The 26,064-nt window shown below is 36.3% G+C and overlaps 1 protein-coding gene across 14 annotated transcripts in view; it reads left to right on the top strand.

Moving 5' to 3' along the window:
- The window catches only part of CNKSR2 (connector enhancer of kinase suppressor of Ras 2), a 258,376-nt gene that overhangs the window by 154,603 nt on the left and 77,709 nt on the right, over window positions 1–26,064 (top strand). For 8 of the 14 annotated variants that reach the window (XM_059051140.2, XM_059051142.2, XM_067023639.1 and 5 more), the window contains 3 exons: window positions 529–740; window positions 17,091–17,180; window positions 18,794–19,008. In XM_059051140.2, the coding sequence (XP_058907123.1) occupies window positions 529–740; window positions 17,091–17,180; window positions 18,794–19,008 (517 nt within the window). The remainder of the gene's footprint in view (window positions 1–528; window positions 741–17,090; window positions 17,181–18,793; window positions 19,009–26,064) is intronic. The other 6 variants (XM_059051141.2, XM_059051143.2, XM_067023642.1 and 3 more) reach the window with 1 other exon arrangement.

Raw genomic sequence — 26,064 nt, 5'->3', positions numbered from 1 at the left:
ATTAATAACAAGCTGTTTGAAATTCTTACAACACCAGTTTATATAGTGCTAACTTAGTTCTTAAGGTCACAGTACCCTCACAGAAGTGGCAGTTCTTAAATACATCTTTGTTTTAATTTTTAAGCAGTGCAAATATTACCATGAATCAATTAGATAAACTGGCAGAAGAAAGCTACATTGTTGGCATTGTTAACATTATATCTATTTTCTTAAGCACTAAAAGCAATTTATGAGCTAAGATGATTTCTTTTATGTGCCATAGTATTGAACATGGACTAGAGCAGGAGTTGGAAGATCCATGGCCTATGTCTAGCTGTGTAACCTTTAGGCTAGTCATTTAACCTCTCTGAGCCTTGGCATTTTTTTTCCTGCAAAACAGGAATAATTTAAAGTTTCCCTATAAACCTCAAAGAAAGTTTGGAAAGATCAGAAAATATATAGGAAGGATATTATTACTACTTTAGACTGTCTCTGTCATTTTACCACTGTAACACTTTTCTACGTCCTTCTCCTTTACCCTTTCTTTAGGGATGAAAAAGGAAACCTTCCTTGTGAAGACCTCAGAGGACACATGGTGGGCAAGCCAGTGCACAAGGGATCTGAATCACCAAATTCATTTCTGGATCAGGAATATCGAAAGAGGTTTAATATTGTGGAGGAAGATACTGTCTTGTATTGTTATGAATATGAAAAGGGAAGATCAAGTAGTCAAGGAAGACGAGAAAGCACCCCAACTTATGGTAAGAGTTCTTCTCTTACATTGATGAAAGAGCTTATGTCTGGTATGGAAATCTCAATTTCTTTTCCTAGGCTTTTGGGTTGTGAAAATTACTTGATAGCTTTTGAATATTTATAATTGATCTGTGTCTGTCATGTGCTTCCAAGTGGAATCTCAACAATATGAGGCATGACATTAAAAATTATTCTAAGTTTTCCAAAAATAAGTAAGTATAGTAGGTAGCATTTTAACTCATTAATGATTTATGGAAACCTTTTTGACTCACATGTAATTTTTGTAGATCAGGTGTTGCCAAATTGGACTACTTCAGGGGGTTTTTTCCCCTTTTTTAAATGAATATTTACTGTTAACATGACTTATTTAAAATAAAATTTCCTTATTTCTCAGGTATTAAAAAATCTTTAGATGGACTTTTCTGGGTAAAATTTCATCTCAATTTTTGTTTTTTATAAGAAGCTGTAAATTTTGAGTGGATTTTAAATAGGAAGGACATAATGTATTTAAAGCAAAGATGGGCCTAGAGTTACCATGTCCCAGGATTTTTTATCTGACTCCTGTTTTCCATGCATGACCAAGAAAGTAACCCAGTCAAAAATACTTAAAACTGATATAGTGTAGCTGAAAGACTTGCAGATAAAGTTGCCTAAAGTTACAGTAGTAACACCTGTGGTCCTATTGCAAGAATGAGTGTATTGAACTGGAATTCTGTGCTCCTTCCTTTTCAGTTTTGGGGGAAGGGCAGGATCCTTCTTACTTTTTCACTATGGCCATATACCTCCCTCCTGTGGTTCCGAAAGATTAAATACCTTATTACCCACGCCCTATTTCCTTACAGCTCTTTGGTAATAATTATGTATGAAAAGTTTTGGCCAAAACGATCCTAAATAATAGGAACCATACCTATCTTGCTTTGTGTTATTTTCTGTACATGTGCTGTTTTATCATGTGCTCCTCATCAGTTATACTACTGTGGTGGCACTTATTTTGAACTGTCATAAATTGAAGGTATGTGCACCTTTGCTTTTCTCCACTATTATATTGTAAGCCTCTGCAGTATAGAGGCCTGCCATCTTTTTACCCCTGCCCCTGCCCCATCACATGAGATTTTTATTTTTGTTCATTTGTTCCACAAGTACTTATTGACTACCTATTATTGGATAGGCATTAATGTATATCAACTCTTCTTTTGTTATGTCCCAGAATTTTCTGGCTGTTTTCTACTTGTGTTGAAGTAGATACGAATGTTTAATTTAAGGGGAACTTATAGTCACCAGATGAAGTTGATTATTGACAGCTTTATTAAAAAAATAGCTTACTAAGTTCTTACTTAAATGGCTATGAATCGTTAGTTCCTTCAGACTATGGTTTAAAGCACCTAGTGCTATCATGTTCCACAGATCATATCTCTTCCAATAAAATAGAATACCATTTAAATTTTAGAAAAAGTAGATATCCTAGAGATACTTGATATACTTTTATAAACCGCTTAGGAGAAAAGAAATGTATATATGCTTAAAAGAGGGATAAGGAAGTAAAAGCAAAAGTTCTTTTACTTTTGGTCATATAGTCTGAACTTTCACTAGAGATACTTATAGATACTTCAGTAGAGATTCCCTGGCACAACTTGAAAGTTGTTCCAGGTAATTAGCAGTTTAATGTATATTTACCTTTTTAAAATCAGCTCTTAAATAGTAAAACTTACCTTTCACATATGTGAATTTTGGGCCATAGTATTCCCAAAGATTAATTCATTGGGATGAATTAACTCATTAATTAACTCATTCAGCTAATATTAGTTGTGTACATCAGGTCAGCCAGGCACTTGGGATGCACAGATGAATAAAACATAAACCTTCCCTGGAAGGCAGTCACAATGCAGAGGGAAAAAACAAAAAGATGCAGTGCAGCCACTTTAGGTAAGTAGGAAGGTGTGAACAGAGTTCTGCAGTAGCCTGGGAGCTGAAGCCCCAGAGTCTTCCTGGGAAGTCACATAAATAAAAGTGACATTTATGCTGAGTTTTAAATGATGAATAGTCGTCATCCAGGGTTTCTAAATGCTAGTAATCCCCACTAAATACCTGACACCTTCTCAAACCTAGATCTGAGATCTGAGGGTTTATATAAATCTCCCAGCCCAGACCCTAAAGGCCCCAAGTAACTTCAAACCTTAATAAGCAATAATTGATGACAACTTCTTTATTTAACCTATAAAATGGTCCCATTACATGGACCCCCCAAGTGTGACAATATTCTCTTGGATTTAAAAACAGTGATAATGAAATACTTGATCCTGCTGAAGTATATTAAAAAAAAAAAACTGAAGTTACAAAAAAAAGTCCACATTTTATATTTTCTGAAAATGACAGTAATTTAACCTGTTAGCACTTGTGTAATACCTTAAAAGGCATTGTATAAGTCCTTTAGCCTCACAGTGTTCAACTTAGTTCTTAGTTACAAATACCCTTATCTTCAAGTATGTGGACTTAGTCACCATGATTGCCTATTTACTTGCCAGCTTATCTGTTTACTCAAAGAGGTTTAGAGTTATAAGAGTCTAAATAGGATTTTGAGAAGCAAAGGAGAAACATGATACAGTTTTTAATGTGTGCTTTTGGTTTCATTCACATGATAGATAAATAAGACAAAAAATATTTAAGGAAGTTCTGTTATTAGACACTGTGACAAAGAAACAGATGGAAAGAAAAATACTTGAAAATATCCTAATTGTGAGCTTTAAAATGTATTGATTAAGCAAGGTTCTCATTTTATATCATGAACCCACTCTTTGTGGCTAAGAGTGAATTAAAAGATCAGTTATTTGCCCTAAGCTGTAAGATAAATACAGTATGGATAGACAGTGGATGGCCTGTCTAGAAAATAAGTAAATAATACATGTTGAGATTTATGTATGCCAGGCACTCTTCTAAGCATTTAAAAGTCATTAACCCATTTAATCCTCACAACAACCCTGTGGGGTAGATACTAATAGAATCCTCACTTTACAGATGGGTTAAATAACTTACCCAACTAGTAAGTGGTAGAGCTGGGATTAAATACCCATGGATATTTGTTGACTCTACCAGTGGTACCAGATAACTAACTATTATGAAAATAATTTGCAAAAGTGTAGGAAAATAATTTCCAAAAATTTCTTTACCCCTTCCAAATTCAAGCATTTGATTTCAGGCAAGCAGAACTAGATCTGATTGTGTATGTTTTTCTATATGTTTTGTATTTCCTGACACTATAATAAACATGCATTTACATAGACATGGCCTTAACAAACCTTAGGAAAAGATAGCTAAATTGAGGGGTACATTTAGCAACAATGTGTATGCCCTTTTTAAATGAGAGAGCATATAATAGGTTTTACTTTCTAAAACAATAAACAAGAATGATTTCTGGGGCTTCCCTGGTGGCGCAGTGGTTGAGAATCCGCCTGCAGATGCAGGGGACGCGGGTTCGTGCCCTGGTCCGGGAGGATCCCACATGCCGCGGAGCGGCTGGGCCCATGAGCCATGGCCGCTGAGCCTGCGCGTCCGGAGCCTGTGCTCCGCAATGAGAGAGGCCACAACAGTGAGAGGCCCGCGTACCACAAAAAAAAAAAAAAAAAAAAAAAAAGAATGATTTCTGGAAATACAGATATAGTAGGTGAGGCAGCCTAGGTGATTGCTTGCATTGGCTTTATCATCAGCCATACTTGGTAATCCTGACTGCCATCTAATTCCTCCAGTGTGACCTTAGGAATGTTACTCAAGGCCTCAGTTTTCTCATTTGTTAAATGAAGATGATAATATCTGCCTCATAGACTTTTTGTGAGAATTTAATGACAACACACTGTAAATTGCCTAGAAAGTGCCCAGTATGTGCTAGATATTTCTTTTCACTGTTGTCATTATTACATAGAGACTTTAATGTTGCTGAGAAAATAGATCTTGAGTGTTTCTACCACAAAAAAAGGATAACTATTTGAGATGAGAGATGTGTTAAGTAGTTTGATTGTGGTAATCATTTCACAGTGTTTACATATGATATCAAATCATCATGTTAATATATGCAATTTTTATTTGTCAATTATACCTCAATAAACCAAGGGAAAAAAAACAGCTGCTGAAATATCTCAACAGGTAAATAATAATAATATGAGCCATTTAAAAGTCTTTGAAGAATAAGATGGAGTGAAAAAAGAGAAAGTTCAGGGAAAAAAAAAGAAACTTTAATGTGAAAGTAAAAGGGTGAAAAAGGATAGCATTAAATCACTTTAACTATTTGGTCTCATCTGCTCATGCTTCAAAGACAAAGGTTCAAATTTGATGAGATCAGTTGCTTGGCAACTTTTCAGAATGGTGATATTTCCCATCAGCTTTCCCTTTTCACTGTTCACAGACTCCTTGCCCTTGCTGTTCCATCACAGCACATTTCTGTGCATAGAAACCTGCTAAAAGGTAGACACAGTTGGCTGAGTCCCTTTGTGGTTGTGAGTGGTCATATTTTATAAGAATAGGATAAAAACATATTTTTTACAATAATATTATAGAATAGTATTGGTTTGAAGGAATTCAGACCTTTTCTGATTTATTGAAAATCCAGGACCTCACAAAAAGCACATGAACGAATGCAAGGTTGGTATTTTACAAGTGCTCCTCAGAAATGTTATTTGTACACACTGTGCATTGAGGAAAATTAATTTCTATAATATTATACCTGAACATTTTCCACCAGAGTAGTTGGGACAAGAGAAAACCGAATACCATGTCCCTTTTATCCACATGAATAGCAAATGGCTTGAAGTGATTTAACAGTAGCATGGTGAAGGACTTATGGGCAGTGATACTGTGAACTGAGTTTTATCAGTGTGAGGTAGGGATATGGTCTGAAGGTTCCAGGGTCTCTCATACTTCACAATCACCTTTCTCTGTCTTACAACTTCATTCTATCTTTTGGGCAGTTAAATTATAATTAATAGCATTATTTCAAACATTTCTTAAAGGTACACATAATACATTCACATTTCTTTATTTCCAAATAAAAGCTTGTTCCCTTTCCTGTGATTTTTGAATATAAATTATCTTCCTTATCAAATAAAAGTTCAGCTGTCATTCATCAGCTTTGCTAGAGAGAAAAGAAAATGGGATTCTAACCACAAGAAATTTCTGTGCTCAAGTAAAACGCACTACTTCCAAAGCAGAACTAAACACAGAAATAGAAATTAGTGAATCAAAAATTCAGAAATATGAGATATGTACTATACTCACAGGAATTCTTATTCCTTTGGACTTATTTAATACACTTCACAAAGACTGCATGTTAGTTAGCTTCACAAAATAACTTTGAATAACAAGCTGATGGTGATAAGGGACCATGTAACTGATGGAAATGTAGTTCAGCAATATTTTGGCATAGAAATAGAAAATAGTCTGTTCCTAATGTAAAAATTAGAGTAATCACGTAGGGAAGGCACTCTTCTTTAATTTGTATAATTTTACTGATAGAAATAGAGCATGAGTTTTGAGGTCAGATAGACCTGAATTTGGTGCCAAGGCTTGGCCTTTAATAACAGATTGACCTTGTAGTTGAGCCTTAGCCTCACTGTGTTTTTGTTTCCTTATCTGTAAAATGGGATAGCAATACTACTTTTAGTGTTTTTATGAGCATTAAATGAGATACTGTATCTCAAGTACTTAGCACTGGTCTTGCCTCATAGAAACTACTCAAGAAGTGGTGCCTAGGGACTTCCCTGGTGGTCCAGTGGTTAAGATTTTGCCTTCCAATGCAGGGGGTATGGGTTCGATCCCTGGATCCGGGAGCTAAGATCCCACGTGCCTTGCGGCCAAAAAACCATAAAACAGAAGCAATATTGTAACAAATTCAATAAAGACTTTTAAAAAAAAGAAACCATGCTTACAAGAAATGGTGCCTAAATGGCATAATAAATTACTGCTGCTCATAAATAAAAGTGTCTCAAAGCTTCTGAAGTGCTCATGGATCAAATTAACACTTCCTCCTTTCCTGTGGAGGGACTTAATAAAGAACAAAAGGAATGGAAGTATTCCCTCGGTTTGGTCCCTCTAGCTACCCAATAAATAACCAGCCGTTTAAATCATACCAATTAAAAGAAATATAGAGTTTGCTTGTTTCTTTTGGTTTGGTTTTGAAAAGTAGAAGGGAGAGCATCAGGTAGCTCATAACACTAGAAACCTTCGTGATCCAAGTCTTCTTTTAAGTTCTGTTATTGAAATCACTACTTCATATGCTAGGCAGAAGGGCCTAGTTATAACCTCTCAGCATCAAAATTTTGAAAACAATTCAAACCCCACACCTTTTTAACGTTTAAGATTAGTTGCTTTTAAAAAAGGAAAGTGAAAATACTATGTGAAATAAGTTAAATAGTTGGAGACTTTCAAAGAAATGAAACCTGGCAAGATCAGAGTGCCCTGAAATAATTGAAGGTACTAGGTAATAGATAAAACAGTAAGCTTAAGGAAAAAAAAAAAACTTTTAATAAAGTTCCAGAATATTAATATGTGGATAAAAAGGAAGGATTAGCAAACCAAATCAACAAAGCTGATGCAACTATGAAAGGAAAAGAAAAACTCTTCAAATGAATTAACACAAAGATATTAGTGCTTCCCTTAAAGACAAAATGGGAAAGCCAAGAATAGAAAACAGTCCAACTCAGAGATTCTCAACTGGGGTCAGTATTGCCCCCTAGGGGCATTTGGCAGTTTCTGGGGACATTGGTAGTTGTCATAAATGGGAGTGGAGGTGCTACTGGTATCTAGTGAATAGAGGCCCAAGATGCTACTAAACATCCTACAATGAATAGGACAGCCCCCAACAATAAAGAATGATCCAGTCCAAAACATCAAGAGTGCTGCTGTTGAGAAACCCTAGCTAAATTAAGAAGAATCAGTTGCAGACAAATTGAATACAGAAGCAGATGTATATGACTAGAAAATCAAAGAGCCCTTGTATGACATAGGGCCAATTGCCTTTTTTTAATTCAAAGAATCTGGGAACTTATTGCTCTGGAAAGATAGACCTGCATCTACTCAAACTTAGCATATTCTCTGAGCAGAAGTAGTATAAGGTTGTGAGTATCTGAGATGACTTACCCCGCTCTAAAGTAGAAAACCTAATCATGACATCCCCTGGAACAGGAGGGAGGGAACTCACTGTCGGAATGCATTTTCCCTCAGTGGGAAAAAACATAATAAATGGCAGCAAGGTGAAATTTAAATAGAGTGGTTAGTGTCTGCTTTCAGATCACCATGTGGCTTAAGTAATCCAGCATTTTCCCATGTATGTTCTTCAGATCACTAGTTCTGAAAGAGAATCTTTGTAAATGAAAGAGGTTACATGGTTAAATAAGATTGGGAAGCTCTGCATATTTTAATCCCCCTCTTGGAGATTAATAATTGCACATTAGCATACTAAAGGCTTTGAAAATCTTGTTGAGTTGGGGTTAGCTTATTGTTTCCCACATGTATTTGTACATTGCATCTTTTTTGGTTTTGGTCACAAAATACTTATTAACCTCCCAATGGAACTAATGTTTGATGGAATATATTTTGGAAAGGCCGAAATAGTGTTGCAGCTCCTCTTAAAGACCAACATACCAATGATAAAATTTCTTTGTTTTAAGTTGCAAACAGCTGACCTAACAGATAAGCATTTGGAAAAGCCTCTATTCTTAACTTGAAGTCTGCCCCAGCAGACAGCTTGTTGAATGTCATCTTCATTTTTATTGTGCAGAAAAGCCATTTTCTAAAGTAAATCTTATTTGTGATGAAAGTCCAAACTAAAGTAATAAATATTAACTTGAAAGTTCAGTGCATGGCTCCTCAGAATCACTGGTATCACTGCAAAACAATTTGCTAGAATCATGATGGAAATAGAACCCTGGGGATAGAAAATGTCAAGTGTTATATCCAATCTTGTTAAAAAGAGAGATGACTAAAAATTATACACTGATTATCTTAATGACTGGAGACATTAGAGGAAATAATTAAAACAATATACAGCCATTTAAAAGTATGACAATCTAGCATCACTTTATAAATAACACATCATGTCAAACCAGTCTATTTTCCATCATTGGTAAGTGATAGACAACAAATACAGTTACATCTACAGTTTATGTTCTAATCCTCCATTAGTTCTTTACCTAGCCTTTAAGAACTTTTTGCAAGAGTTGCAAACTGGCTGGGAGTATACTTTTTTAAAAAGCAGTAATCATACATGTCAGTGAATTATTTTTGAAGAAAAATGAATTGGATTTTTGTGTAATGCAATGGTCTTGAATTCATCACCGGGGCAATTTAATGCAGTGAAAAGAGTACTGAAATAGAAGTTCAAAATCTACATTCACGAGCTGACTCCAAAACTAATTATCGATGAAATCCTAAGAAATTAACTGTGGTGTGTGTGAAGTTTTTTCATCTCTACCTTTCTTGCTAACTTCACTGACTAATATGATCCCAAAGAGAAAAATATGTGAAAGGAATTATAAAGTTATTGTGTCGTTTGTTTATTTCAAATGAGGGTCTTCAATTGACCGTCTTAATCATTGTCCTTTTCGCTTTTCCTGAGAAGGGGTGACTGTCTTCTATATGTTGGTAAGATTTTCAAGATACTGCTTTACTAAGATCTTTAAAAGTAGTTTGCTTTAATTGTAGTGTTTAACTTGAAAATGGGATATTTTTAACCAAATACTATTTACCCCACATCATCTTTCTTTCCCACAATTGTATTGCTGAGCACAGCAGGGGACAAAAGTATTTAGCAGAGCTCATTGTTTTTTTACCCACCAGAGCCTTCAAAAGAGAACCCAGAACTCTTGTCACTTAGACAGTATTTAAACCATCTGAATCCTTCCCCCTCTCTATGCACAGTGGCAACATTTGGACTAAAATAACCTTTCTGAACTCCAGTATGTACAACACACTTGCTCTCTTGGTAGAATGTAGTTTGATTCAAAATGTCATTAGCCTTGGAATCAAGTGTTAAAAGTTCCCTATAATTTTTGATGCAATTCACAATTTTCTCCTTCAACAATTTTTACGTGACTCCCCATTTAAAGTCTAGATCTCTTTTAGGAAGCGATAGGAAAATTCACAAACAAGATGTAGCTTATTCTTTGAAATGAGATTTTAATTGTTTTTGTTCTCCATTAACGCAACTGAAACGATTTCAAATTAATAATCATTGGGTTTGTATTTGATTTATATTATAAGGCATTAAATCCAGTACTTAAATAATCATCACATTGTGATGTTTACAAGCCACTTTTTCCCCCAAGCTCTTTTATCCAGAAATGAAATTTTAAAAATATGGCCCTAGGGATCAAAGTGCCCATTTTTACTTATTTTACTAGATCCAGATATGTTGCCTTTATCCTTAAAAAATTACTGACTTTCCATTTAATTCAATTTTACTCCTCTTTAAATGTGTGATTCTCTGCCTTAAATAATCTCGGGATGTTTTCCTACAAATGCAGTCAACCATCTGAAAGCAATTTTTCTGTCTGGTATGTGGGGAGTTTGATGGGTGTATGTGGCATGCTTATAGCTTAACATTCCTTAATACACTCATTTTCATCAAAATATTGGCTAAAATATTCAGAACAGATGTGTATATGTGTGTATGTATATATTTTTTCTCCTTAGCCTCTAGAGAAAGCTTCTTTTGTGAGCATTAAAGGGTATATCAGACGCAAGGAGAAATTTCTCTGCAGTCTTTTTTTTCAACTCTTTGGCAACTGTAATTGAGAAGATTACTTCTCAGATGCTGTATATCACCCTGAAATGTAATGATTTTAGCATGTTGGGGACAGAGTTTTTAAAAGGTAGGGGAGGGATACAATTGAAAAAGACAGCAATTCACTAGTATTTCAGCATACATCACGGGTAGCTTAATATGGGAATGTTTCTAGATAAGAAATCAGGAGGCAGGATCTTCTAGTTCTGGCTTGATTACCAAACAGCTCCGTTAGGCTCAATTTGTGAGAATAATGAAAGTGGTTGGTCATGTTCTTTAGAAGGAAGTGAGGGAGGGAAAGTGAAAAGGAGGGGAATGGAAAGTTGACAGGAAGGAAGGGGAAGGAAACTTTGAAAATAGAAACTAACGGTATAGCTTGGACCTTTTTAGTCCAATGTATGAGGAAGGTCCCCTGTTTACTTTCTTAAAAAGTAATCAGTTAACAGATATTGAGCTGTTACTATGTTTAAGGCACTGTGCTAAGTGCTGGGAATACCACTGGTAGAAAGAGAAATTTTTGTTCCTTTGTGAAACTTACATTCTAGAATAGGGACAGAATTGAAGCAACTAACTTAATAAATACTTACCTGACTGTAACTGGCATGCTATTTTTAAAAAACTACAAAAGAAAATAAAAACAAACATAGAGGAACCCAACCTAGAACAAGGTCAAGGAGAGTATCCCTGAGGAAATGACATTTTTGCTTAGCTCTGAAGGATGCATGTGAGTTTAGGAAGAGAAGAGGAGACAAAAACCAGAGGAAGACAGAATCCTGGGTGCCAGGTAAAGAAAGTGTTTCAAGAAGGGAATAATCCTCTGTGTCAAATGTTGCAGACAGATCAGAAAAGTCAAGGGTTCTGAGAATTGTCTATTGGATTTAGCAACATGGAAGCACTAGTGACCCTGACAATAGTAGTTTTAGTGGAGTTCAGGGGGCAAGAGCTTAATTGGAGAAGGTTCAAGAGAGAGGAGGAAATTCCACATATAAGTGAGATCATGCAGTATTTGTCTTTTTGTGTCTGGCTTATTTCACTAAGCATAATGTCCTTCAGTTTCATCCATGTCATCACAGATGGCAAGATTTTCCTTCTTTTTATGGCAGAGTAATATTCCATTGTATACATATACCACATTTTCTTTATTTATTCATCTACTTACTGATGGACACTTGTATTGTGTCCATATCTTAGCTATTGTGAACAATGTTACAATGAACGTGAGAGTGCAGATATCTCTTAGACTGTTTTCATTTCTTTTGGATATATACCCAGAAGTAGGGTTTCTGGGTGCTATGGAAGTTCTATATTTAATTTTTTGAGGAACCACTATAGTGTTTCCCATTGTATACTTGAATTTTGCTAAGAAAGTAGATTTTAAGTGTTCTCACCACACATACACATGCACACACATGCAGATGGTAACTATATGAGGTGAAGGATGTGGTAACTTGATTGTGGTGATCATTTCGCAGTGTGTGTGTGTGTGTGTGTGTGTGTAATCACATTGCATACCTTAAAAAGTCATGCTGTACAGCCTTAATGTATAACGTTTGAATTTGTCAATCATACCTCAGTAAAGCTAGGAAGAAAAAGAGGAGGAGAGAAATTGGAGACTGAGAATAGAAGTGAGACTTCAGGAGTTTTTCTCTAAAGGGGACCGGAGAAATAAAGTGGTAGCAGGGTGGCTGTTTATTGTCGAAGAAAGGTTGTTTTTTTTTTAAGGTTGGAGAAATTACAGCATGTTTGTATGCTAGTGGGAATCATTGGGTCGAAAGGGGAAAACTGATGCTACAGGAGAAGGTAAGGTCGAATTGCTCAAGAGATGCCCTTGAGTAAGAAAGAGGGAGTAGAATCCAGTGAACAGTCCAGTAATTTGGGATCTCCCTAATGTCTAGCATCCTTTCATTCAAGCATTCAAAAGAAATTGAATGAATACTTGCTCTGGGTCAGAATCTTTGCCAGGAACTTCCATAACAAAGATATATAAGTTCCTGCCAAAAAGTAGAAAAACCCATAAACAGACAGGTACAATACAGTATAATTAAGGATCATATATACCAAAGGAACTAGGAAAGAGCTAAGGGAGTCCAAGAGAGTGGGCAATTAACTCTGCCAAAGAGCACTGTAGCATTTGTAATAGCATTGAAAATGCTTTACTGTCTAAGGAAAAAGTTGGTTTATTTTCAAGCAATTCTGTACACTAGTATTAAAACATAGCAATTCCATATTAAAACAGAGTACTAGATCATTATAACGCATTCCATCACATCAGTATTCTTTTTTTTTTCTTAGTAGATTACCAGTTTATTATAAAAGGATATAACTCAGGAAGAGCCAGATGGGAGAGATGTATAAGGCAAGGCGGGGCAAGGGCTTGGAGCTTCCATGCCCTCCCTAGGTGCGCCACTCTCCTAGCATCTCCACCTGTTCACCAGCCTGGAAGCTCTCCAAACCCTGTCCTTTTTTGTTTTTTATGGAGGCTTCATTGCATAGGCACAATTGATTAAATAATTGGTCCTTGGTGATTGAATTCAGTCTCCAGCCCCCTCCCATCTCTGGAGGTTGTCGGGGGCTGGCGGATAGGACTGAAAGTTGCAACCCTCTAATCACATGGTTGGTCCTTCTGGCAACCTGCCAATAATTGGAATATTAACCATTCTCTTTGCTTCCAACAGTGGATCCCTGTCCGACCCTATCTCGTTAATATCACTAGTCTGCTGAATTATCTATTTATCGTTTCTCTGCTTTTTTACAATAGTTTTTATCAATTTATATATGTCCCTTATAATATGCTGTTTAGTTTGGCTTGTTCCTGGACTCTTGAAAACTCCTGCTTTTTTTTTTAGATACAATATATCTTTATTTTATTTTTTAACCATTTTTAAATTGAAGTGTAGTTAATATACAATGTTGTGTTAGTTTCAGGTGTACAGCAAAGTGATTCAGTTGTGTGTGCGTGTGTGTATATATATATATATATATATATATATATATATATATATGTATGTATATGTATATATATGTATAGATTCTTTTTTGAATTCTTTTCCATTATAGATTATTACAAGATATTGAATTATAGTTCCCTGTGCTAAATATTCTTTAAATTATATTTAGGGTTCTGTTTGTGTTTAATTGCAGCTAAATATGGTTCATTATTTTTAAAAAGCTACTTGCCGTTAATTTCAGAATAAAATTCAAACAAAATCCAAAAGTGTTTATCTTTGACCTCTTGTGCATTTATTAGACTACAATAAGAAATACAGTGCACAATTCCCGCCTCTATAGAGATCTCAGTTAGAATGCTCCAGATGTGCAACAGATATGAAAAGCCAAGTAACAGAATAATAATTTAACTATGACATACTAGCACAGATTTATCTCAGGGTTTATAATGGTGTGTCAGATGAACTCTATAATTAATAAATGTTTCATGCTTAGAGGAATAAAACATTTCTGTAAGAGGAAGTGGTCAGCAAAATTTTTAAATGGGCTTTTATCTTCATGTTTTTACTATATTCTTGACTATTACTAATTTTCATTATGAATTAGTAAATAGCATTATTACATAAAGAGATACCTTTCAATTTTCCAAATTATTTTTCAGAGATTTATTACTAATTTATGTACAATTACGTCGGAATGAGTCAGAAGTGTTTAATTTAATAAGCCTTAAAAGGTCATACGAGCATAAAAATACTTTGCCTGTATTAATAGTAGTGTACATTTGATTTAAATCTAGCAACAATGCATGTAGAACTCTTTTTCTTAGCATCACTATAGCATCAAACCATAAAGTTTTTTTTCCATTTGAACTTTGCTGTTATGAAATTAAAACACTGATATAAATACACAGTGGCAAACATTTCCAAGCTGCAATCAAAGATCTGTATATTTAGATTTGGAAATAATTTAAGCCATTGTCTATTTTTTAATTTGCCAAAGACTGTTGTTTATATAAGAATGCTACCTTATGTTATTACTTTAACTGTTTTATTAAATCTGTTTCAATACTTTAGCACAATAAAAAATTTATAAAAGCATTGTTTATAAGCAACATTATTTGTTATAACTAAACAAATAACATACTTTACTTTTAAAAATACTTATTTTGACTTGCATTGCTAAAATTCATAGCTTTCTAACTAGTAAAGGCAAAAGCTTGATGTCCTATAAAAGTAAATTTTAATTAAGACTTTTTATCTCAGTTTTTTGTCTGGTTCAATATATTTTCCTCAATTTTGTATCAGTAATATACAGTATACGTCTGTTTAAAAAAAATCACTCCATAAAAAGTCAGTGTTTAAACCTTCTGCAAATTTTTTTCCTACGGTGAATGATATAACCAGACATAGCAAAGGCTTAATTACATTCTTTCATGGCTTAGTTCCATGAAAATCTCAGAGAATATGATGTAAAATACAATGAATACAATTATATATTTTGTATTCTATGTGAGAAGTTTCTTCTTGTTTTTGTGCACATATATTTGACTCCAAACAACCAATCATTTCTTCAAAAATTATCAGACTCTTTTCTTTTTTAGCGAGAGAAAGTTAAAACAACACTTATTTGTTGGATTTTTCACTTTTCAAAAGATTTTCTTGGTGACATGTAGAAACAGTGTTAGAGCTGTTAACTCTTTCAGTTTCAGTGCCCATGATGAAATGGAGTTTATCCTTAAAACCAGATTCTAAAGAAATGAGTTGTAAGAACTTTGAAAATATAGCACTCATAACATTGAAAAGCTGGAGGACTGATTTTGGAAAGCAGTTGAATAGACATGACAAAATGAGACCTTTCCTAAAACCTTTACACCACCCTGGATGGGCAGAATATATTGACGTGCATCAGCTTACCCAAATTCCCTCTGTAAAATTGCAGAAATCTACCCCATGAAAATTTGGAAACTGAGATGATCATTTATAAAGTGGTTTGCACATGTTGAAAGGAAGCCATTAAATAAATACTTCGTTGGGGGGGGCTCATTAATAATTTTATCATGTCTAGTTCATCCTCAGACTTTCAAAGAGCTTAGGAAAATATACTAAGTAAGCTGTATCAGCATACATAATAAAATGCCATAAGGTTGGCACATTTTCCTTAAGAACGTAATGAGAAAGAAGTATCTTGATGGATTTTTTTAACTCCATGAAGTGTTCATAGCAATTTGCTTGTGAAATGTATCTGGGCAAGGAGGGAAGTGAAGAGGACATACAGTGACCAGGAGGTGTCGAAAGGTGGGAAGATTGGTAGATTAAAGGAGGAAGAATTGTTGGAGTGCTGTAGGGGACGTGCTAAAAATACAGAAGGTGGTAGGAAATTGGGGTACTGGGAAGAATTACAGCCTTTTCAGGTGACAAGATTAAGCATATGACCACAAGAATGGGTGGAGGAGAGAACCTCAAGAAACTGAGAGGCCAAAATATTGGAGGGTGAATATTGAAGTCACCAAAAATTACTACAGAAGTAGTGTTTGAGTGCCGGGGTTTGAACCACACTTACCAACTGTGTGTCCTTGGGTAAATTATATAACCTGTCCCAGGCTCTTCATCTGGTAGAATGAGGTTTAATACTTATAAAACTCTTAGATAATATGTGGCATATGGTAAATGATATATACATGTTAGTACTATTATCATGATCATCATAATCATCATTATTATTATGACCCAGTCCCACATTAGTCTTTAATTTTCATTCATTCAGAATTTATTAACCTTCACAAAGGCCAACTATAATGTCGGTTAGTAAATTTATATGCCAGACATTGTGCTAGGTATCCTTTTTAAACTTTGGTATGATTTTCTTTTGGCTGTTTTGTGCTTCAAGAATTTCAAGTTGATCAGAAATAATACACTGCAGCCTCACCGAAAAGCTATCCTTAAAGTCTGTGCCATGAGTTCTGCTTGCTAAAGTAAAATTAAAATGCTTTTTATTAAGGACACAGACCCAGAGGGAAATGGGACAGGCCAAAACAGTGATTACTTGGAACTAGAAACTAGAGTTCACAATAGCAAGAGATGCTTGGGGCAGACCCAGCTTTAGGCCATAAAAGAGAGTATAGCCATATTGCTGAAGAATGGTGGTATCCAAAAAGCAGATAGGAGTTAGGAGGCAGTGAAGATGGGAAGTTAGTATTGTGGTGTTCCAACATGAAACGACGGGTTAATGTTCTGGCAGGCAGGTTAAACACATGGAGCTGCTATCTTGGAGATTGGCTATCAAGATAAAGACACTTGGGTATTGGGGAATAAGACAGATCCAGTTATTGAAAATGAAGTCACTAAAATGATGATCCTCTTTGTAAAGGGCCACATTCTTAAAGCCTGGGGCTCCTAAGAGAGCAGACCTAGGCTGTTCTTTATTATTTATGAAAAGTGCCTTAAGTTTGCATTATCACCTGGCCAATTGCCACAGGCAGTTTCACCTTCTGGCTCAAAACACACATATTTTTCACCTTCACAAATGCCAACCATAATGTTGCATATGAGTGAGTGTGTTTTGCAGACTGTAGCTAAAAGTCCGTTTAAGTTTGAGCGGACGTGGGGAAGAAAAACAATGTGATGTGAATTTTGTTCTCTGTGTTTAGGCAAGCTACGACCTATATCTATGCCAGTGGAATATAATTGGGTGGGGGACTATGAAGATCCAAATAAGATGAAGAGAGATAGTAGAAGAGGTAAGTGTTCTAGAATTTCAGTGTAGGCTGGGTTGTTGAAACAAAAAGCAAATTTAAATGTTTTTTAAATAGGATGTTGTGGCTTCAGTGGAAAACTTTTCATTCTCTCATTGACTTTATGATACACCCAAACCAACTCAGACTAACCTTTTAACTATCTTGATCTGTTATTAAGTAGATATCTTCTCTGAATGCCTCCTAAGGGATTCAGGGTAGATAAGTACAATGTAAAAAATTAGTATCTGAGTGTTATTTGAAAGTTAATACTTGGAAAACAAGGTCAGAAGTGTGAAACTGCATAAAAGAATTAAGTTCAACAAATAGAAAGAGTTTGTGATCAGTCCCCATTGATCCGCAATGCCAACCTCACTACTTTTGTATTAATATAACGTTAAATTGAGCTTTGAAGCACATGGGTAAAAACTAATAGAAACTGGGCCAGTGACTCTAATGAAAACCATATAGAAATGGAAAAAAAAAACTGCTTTGCTTTTTTTTCTCTTCTGTTTGCTGTTCAGGGTTATCTTCTTACTTGGGGGTGGGCTACACTTGAAGTATCTACCAAAAGTAAGTTTTTATGTTCACTTATCCTGCCATTGAGGTGAGCAGTAAAGAGAGCAACTGGAAGTTTTGCTACTAAACGGGATTCGACCAAGTGTGGATATGGTGGGCCCAGTGGGTCATGCTGCTACTTCCATTTTCTGAAATGAGATCCCTAAGGTTATAGATGAAAAATAAAATTATTCAGAACAAAGCAAAAAACTTTTCATAGAACCTAAAGTCACTAAGCTTCCTTTATAACATGTTTAACCCACTTGCCTGTTATTTCTAGCCAGTGTGCAGAATTTATTTCATTAATACACAGATCCACAGACTACACAGGGATAAGCAAGCATGACTATCTGCTTCATTAGACTTCTTAACACTTGTTTCACGGAGCGAGAATTTCTGAAAGTGTTGGTAGATATAGGAACATTGACAGATTCCTTTACATCTATGTATTCATTCCATCTTCCAAACATCAGCTTCTAACCTCATTTGTTTTATAGAATTAATCAAGAACAATATAAAAGGGGAAACACTGATACGCCTTCTCTGAGTTACTCTTTTGGGAGTTGATATGATAGTGACATCTTGGGGGGAAAAGGCCTTATGAAGCACTGTACTAAGTTCTGGCTATCAATTTCAGCATAGGTTTTATGAACTAAGTTTCCTCACTATTGGTCCATAGTGTGGGTTTTAACTTCTCCAAGGATGCTCCCTAGCCTGCCATAGGTCAGTGTTTGTCATCAAATTTTTGCAGAATCTCCCTGGGGGAGCTTGTTAAAAATTTTATGAGCTGCACACCCAGAACTTCTGATTCAAGTTCCGCAGGTGATTCTGATATAGTTTGTTCAGACCTAAAACTTGGAGAAATAATCTATAGGCTATCTATTTCCTGTTTCCCTATGATCCCAAATAATTAAGATCCTCTATATTTTCACTACAAAGGTATTTCACAAATGAAGTCAAGTCACATTTCTGAAACAAAATCTCATAGTACAATTAAGGAAGAATAGAAAGTTTGGAATATTTGCATATTTACATTGGTGTATTTATCTTCTTTTATATAGAAAACTCTCTACTCCGATATATGAGCAATGAAAAAATTGCTCAAGAAGAATACATGTTTCAGAGAAACAGCAAAAAAGACACAGGGAAGAAGTCTAAAAAGAAGGGTGATAAGAGTAGTAGCCCGACTCACTATTCATTGCTACCTAGTTTGCAAATGGATGCACTGAGACAAGATATCATGGGCACACCTGTGCCGGAGGCCACACTATACCATGTAAGTAAAATTTAAAAGACTCTATGATAATACTTTCATTGGCAGACGGACAAACGACTCTTTTTGTTAATTCCAGATTATTTATTGTTATCCTCTTGTCAGATTTTCACAAAAGATCCTAAATTTAGATGTTATGTATGCCCTGAAAAAAAACGTTTAAAAAAAAATGATGGCTTATTGATTTGTTCTTCAGTTCATATGTTCAATGAGTTCATGTGTTGTAGCAGGTTATATTTTTAATGAAATAACTTAATATGCACAGAATTTATGGAGACTAATAATTAATTCGCTGATTAATCATTAGTGTGATAATACACAGTAAATGAATAGCTGTGAAGTTCAACGTTAAAGATAAGATTTTTAATATATTTATGATTTCATTTAAAAATGAACATCTACTATGCAGTAGACTTGGAGCATGGTTCTCGAGGTAAAAATGAGAAGACATAGCACACCGTAATATGGAAAGAAAGACCCACCGAGAGTCCCAGTACAGTTCGTAATGGGTGGGTGCAAGAAGTGTAGGGGAAGAACGGCCTTTGCCTTCTTGGGAAGTGAGAAGAGGCTTCAGAATGGGGAGCATTTGGGTGACGAGTGAAAAGCAGTATTTTTGTGGGAAGGCGTATGAAGGTGTGCCACAAATGTGTGCGAATACGGCATGTTCCAGGGACTTCGTGTGGCTCAAAATTACTGGTTCATTAAAAGTTGAAGGAAAGGGCTTCCCTGGTGGCGCAGTGGTTGAGAATCCGCCTGCCGATGCAGGGGACACGGGTTCGTGCCCTGGTCCGGGAAGATCCCACATGCCGCGGAGCAACTAAGCCCGTGAGCCATGGCCGCTAGGCCTGCGCGTCCGGAGCCTGTGCTCCGCAACGGGAGAGGCCACAACAGTGAGAGGCCCGCATACCGCAAAAAAAAAAAAAAAAGTTGAAGGAAAGCATGTGAGAAGGAGCAGTAGATGGGCCCTAGAGAGGTAGGTGGGGCTTAGATCAGGAATTTTGTGATAAAGTACTTAGGCTCTTTCCTGTAGTAATAAAGAGCTACTGAAGAATTTTGACCTGGGGACTTGCATGATGAGATTGGCCTATAGGATCTCTCTGGTGCAGAGCATCAGTCAAGAGATGTGAGGCCAAAGGCAGGGCCATTAAGTCCAGGTGGATGATGAGAAACTAAGACAATGGCAGTGTGGAGGGTGAGAATCTCGTTAGCCAAAACATGCAAATCACAAAATCAACCCATTTTATGACATTTTAGTTAAAAGTGAGTTTGTTGTGCTTCTTATTAGAAGCCCTCGAAAAACATGGACTACAGGTTTTGTTTGTTTGCTTTTGTTTTTTAACATCTTTATTGGAGTATAATTGCTTTACAGTGGTGTGTTAGTTTTCCACTTTACAACAAAGTGAATTCGTTATACATATACGTATGTTCCCCTATCTCTTCCCTCTTGCGTCTCCCTCCCTCCCACCCTCCCTATCCCACCCCTCTAGGTGGTCACAAAGCACCGAGCTGATCTCCCTGTGCTATGTGGCTGCCTCCCCCTAGCTATCTATTTTACATTTGGTAGTGTATATATGTCCATGCCACTCTCTCACTTTGTCACAGCTTACCCTTCCCTCTCCCCATATCCTCAAGTCCATGGTCTAGTAGGTCTGTGTCTTTATTCCCATCTTAACCCTAGGTTCTTCATGACCTTTTTTTTTTCTTAGATTCCATATATATGTGTTAGCATATGGTATTTATTTTTCTCTTTCTGAGTTACTTCACTCCGTATGACAGACTCTAGGTCCATCCATCTCACTACAAATAACTCAATTTTGTTTCTTTTTATGGCTGAGTAATATTCCATTGTATATATGTGCCACATCTTCTTTATCTATTCATCCGATGATGGACACTTAGGTTGCTTCCATCTCCTGGCTATTGTAAGTAGAGCTGCAATGAACATTTTGCTGGACTACAGGTTTTTAAGTGAGTTGAACAACTGTGCTTAGTGTACACAGCATCAAAAAAATTTAATCTGTCACTGCTGTGGAAGACAGACCATCTAGATATACAAGATGTGAAGATTTAACAACTCATAGTTGAGTTGCTTTCCTGAGTATATCTTTTAAATCATCTAATTACTTATTTGCTAGGTCTCTCTTAAAACGAAAATGAAGAAAAATGGTTTCATATTTGGGTTGACATAGGAGTGCAGTTAGCACTCTTGGGTGCTCATTCTGTATCCTCTCCTGTCCCCAGTTACATACCACCAGCCTCTTCCTCTCCAGGAGAATAATGCCCATATCAAAACCTGCTACTTTGAATAAGTGGCAAATCAGGTTATTATTTTTTCCACAGACATTTGCAGTCATTCTGAAGTCAATACTCCTAGCTGTATGGCGGGGGCCACTTTTGCTATCACTAGTCAGAAATGCTATCTTCACACTGAGAAGCTGGTGTTCTAGTCAGAAGTAATAGTCTGAACAAAGATCTAAACATAAGAGGCAGCTGGCCTATTCGAGAGGGAAGTTGGTAGTGAGAGATAAAGCTAGAGAGGGAAGAAGAGGCCACTTCACCCAGAGCGTGTAAACTATTAAAGTGTTTGGATTTGTCGTAAGAGGAGCGGTAAGCCATTGAAGGCTCATTTAAACACTCAGCCTGTGCCATCCTGTCGTGTACATCCAGACAGGAATACACTGTGTGAGGAAGGAAAATAGCTGAGTCTTGTGGATTTTGAGTAATTAAATTACGGAAGATAGTAAAAGGTAAAACTGCTAATCAGGAATATTGTGAGTATTGTTTAGTATTGTCTATAAATTGTTACCACCTTTCTGAAAGGCATTATTTAGTTAAGTGTGCAAAGAACCTGGTCTAGTAACTTCACTTCTAGAAGTTTATTACAAGAAAGAAAGCAGAGCCTACTTTTGCCTCCTATTTTTATTCCATATCCTGAGTCTGTAACAGTGTATTTCCTAGATAGATGATATTTATCCCAACTAATTTTTAACAGGGAGACAGCACAGGGTATGGAATATTGTTAATCATGTAGGAGGTCCTCCCATGTAACACTAACCCACTAATTTCAGAGTGAAAAGCTGGACATTTTCTAACGATTCTCTGGTTTAAAAGAAGCTAAATAATTGTTGGCCCCAAAGTGTATGTTCAATGTCTATAATCGGTGTTCAAAAAGAAAGAACATTCATTGGTGAGTTTTTTATTAGACTCTTAAGTTCCTTAGAGGACTTCACTTGCATTTATTTAGTACTTTTACAGTTATCAAGGGAGTTTCCACATTTGTTACGTCTTTTAAACCTCACAACAATCGTGTTTGCAAATGGCAAAACTCAAACTCAAAACAGTTAAGTGATTTACCCAAAGCTGTGTTGCAAAAAAGTGAAACAGTAAGGACTAGAACCCAAACCACCTACTGCAGGGATCTTTCCACACTCTGCCCTGGTCCTTCATGCATGGTAGGCATCGCATACACAAATGAATTTGTGCTTTAATAACTAAATGAGTGAATTTTGAAAAAGTTTCACTTGAAGAAACGTGTGCGCTCATATGTTGATTTTAATAACATTTCCGGTAGCTGGATTGATTTCTACCCAGGTTTCTCTTTTGCTCTATGTTACTATTTTTTTATTAAGTTCATAGAAACATACAGAGCTACTGCTGTTATAAAACACAAGTAGTTATTCAGCATGATATATTACTGAGACTACAGGGTACTATAGTTAAAATTGCCTGGACCTGGGAGGCACAATAAAATATATTTAAATGATTGCCTTTTATATTTCACAGGAATTTTTGTTTTATTTCTTAATGTGTGTATATGTACTTATTTAAAATAAAAGGTTGTTTACTTATGTTAATTTTTTTAAAAACACAAGATCAGTATCAATACGTAATCCAATCACCTTCATGATGAACCATTCATCTTCATTCCTACCAATTATTCCTTTGGGTAGCACAACTATTTTTAATGAAATAGGACTTAAGTAGAAGAGGATTATAAAGATGGAATAATGAGTTTCGTAAGGCTGCTATCTCTGCTATAATACTAGCTCCATGTGGTCTGGGTTGAAATTTAGAGAAAGTTTAGTTGAATTTAATAGCAGGATCATATCAGCATTAAATACCCTTAAACAATTTACTAAAGGTGTGTGTGTGCGTGTGCAGGGTGTTCCTTTTTAAACTCCCAGATTATAATCTCCATTAGTCTATTCTGGAAAGCAGCCTAATAAAAATACACAAAGCCAGGCAAATACAGTTTGACTTCAGCATGATTCATTCCTCTTAGCAATTATAGCAGAAATGTTTATATAATAATAAAGAAGATTTAGAAGTTTATGGTCTTGTAACATACATAATTTTAATACGTAATTTTATTTTTTATTAATTCCATATATTTGTTATTCCAATTTATGTATTTTTCTTAAACGTATTTGAAAAGAAATCATTCACTATGCTCTAACTCCCCTAATTATCACCTGTCTTTGCCACCTCTTTCCTTTTTGACATGTCCCTCCCTCTACTGAGAATGCTTCTACCCCATCTTTCCCCCTGGCTGACTCCTATCTAAACCTGAATTTGCAGAGAGACTTTCCCTGACCACTACACCCTAAACGAAATCAGTTTCTCCTATTATAGTCTCTTAGCACCCTGTATATTTTCTTCGAAAACTTTCCTATGATTCATAATTACATATTTATTTGTGTGATTATCTGCTTAGTATCTTTCTTCACTATATATGGTAGGGAGGGCATGTCCGTGTCCATGACAGGAAAGGACAGTTTCTCCATTTTGTTCTGCACTATATTTTAGTACCTAATCTAGGTCTAGTACCTTACAGGTGCTCAATAAAAATGTGATGAATAAATGAATGAATGAGTGAGTGAATGTGACAGGAACTTCAGTGCCTTTCTCAGTATCTCTCAGCTGATGTCCTCAGCCTGCAAAAACAAGAGCCACCTCCATGACCAGCCCTGCCCAGCACAAGCTGACCTTCAGTTGGGGTGTGTTCCTAGTGGGAACCACCAGGAACCTATTACCATAGGCTCAGTGTCCCATGTGCCTGGGGAGAGGCATAGGGCTCTGAATGTCTTCTATCATGTTTGTCTAGTCCACATGACTAAATTCTACTTTGTTTTATCGATTAGGTTTCCATTTCACTACAAAGATGGGAACTCTGCCCTTATTGGCACCTCCTCCAACGAGGGTTTGGCTGGTTTACTGATACAGATGACAGACCATGTGGAACCTAACTCTGACCACCCACCCATTTAAAAGAGTATTGGAAGCACCTAGTAATTTACACTCACCATGTTGGGTTCCCTATCAAAGCAGGTCCCAGTTTGTACCTTTAATCAGGGTGATTTACAAGACTTCTCTGCTCTACAGGTGCCACCAGGGCAACAGGATTAGCCCCCCGTCAGCCTGGCCTCATCTCCTCCACTCCAGCTAGTTCTTGCTCTCTTCCTGTCACTGCCCTCTCATTATGGAGGTCGCAATATGCCTGTCAGCCAAGCATGTGATGGTATTTTTCAAAAGAGTATAACTTTATTTTACCTACTCACTGATTCTCTGTCTGAAAATGGAGTTGTTAGCTGCCAAATCGTCTGACCTGAGAGCACATGAAGCAAAGGCAGACAGTAGTGTCTGGTGTGTGTGTGTGTGTGTGTGTGTGTGTGTGTGTGTGTGTGTGTGTGTGAAATCCAAATGTAGTGATGAAAGCCTTTAGATAAAGGATGATTAGATTCAGAACTTTTTTTTGCTTAATATGATATACATATGACACCTTGCTCTCACATTAAAGCTGCTGAACTAAATCCATAAACAAAATAATAATTTATTTTAAATCTACATGCTGAGAAGCCAGAAAAGTAAAATTTGATAATGGATCTAGGCAACATGCAGGTACACTTTCATAAACTGCATAATGTGATTTTAGGTGGCTTATTTAAAACAGATTTTGAGTTGGTGTTAAAAAATCTGGATGATTTGTTTCATAACATTCCAACATTTGCGTGGCTTGTCTTAGTTATTTAGTATATAACTGCAAACACTCAGTTACTATTTCACTTCTGATAAGTACTCTTAGCCATTTCCCTCAAATTGTGAATGGATTTTTGGTGGAGCTTCTGGAGGAAGGAGGTGGAGAGCTGTTAAAAGACATCTTATTTTTAAAAATTTAGCAAGTAAATAAACATTATGAAACAGACACTATTCTAACTAATTTGCAAATTTTAACTCACTTAATCCTCGTAAAAAACCTATGAGAGGGCTTCCCTGGTGGCACAGTGGTTGAGAGTCCGCCTTCTTATGCAGGGGACACAGGTTTGTGCCCTGGTCCGGGAAGATCCCACATGCCATGGAGCGGCTGGGCCCGTGAGCCATGGCCGCTGAGCCTGCACGTCCGGAGCCTGGGCTCCGCAACGGGAGAGGCCACAACAGTGAGAGGCCCGCATACCGCAAAAAAAAAAAAAAAAAAAAAAAAAAAAAAAAAAAAAAAAAAAAAAAACCTATGAGGAAACGTGCTGGTATTATCCCCATTTCACAGATTAGGAAGCTGAGGCACTAACAATAAGTAGTGAGGTGGTGGAGCTGGGATTTGAACATTGGCAGAGGTTCTCTCTCGTACACCAGATGGTCAAGACTACCATCAACAATAAACTTGTTCAATTCTATGCTGTTATTTCATGTAAATGGAAGATTTCTTGATTTAATATTTACTCCCATTACCATCTTACCCCACTTACTCATGTTTACACTTTTTCTCTGCCTACACACAATAATGAGAAAGTAAGGTAAAGTACTTTTCTTTGTGAAATATTTAAATCTCAAAGTCTTTTGTTTATTTTAAAAATTAAATATGTAGAAGTATTTACCATTTATCCCAAGTGTTTCAAATTGCCCCTCAAAATATAACATAATTTAGCAGAAACTCAACAGCAATTCTAGTGGTGCCAACTATCTTTAAGGCCCGCCCCTCACAGGGAGATCACCTCTGTGCTGTGTGACCGCCTGGGGGGGTGGGATAGGGAGGGTGGGAGAGAGGGTGATGCAAGAGGGAGGAGA

The sequence above is a fragment of the Kogia breviceps genome, chromosome X, assembly GCF_026419965.1.
Source record: "Kogia breviceps isolate mKogBre1 chromosome X, mKogBre1 haplotype 1, whole genome shotgun sequence".
NCBI lineage: Eukaryota > Metazoa > Chordata > Mammalia > Artiodactyla > Physeteridae > Kogia > Kogia breviceps.
This window is presented reverse-complemented; position numbering and strand designations above follow the sequence as displayed.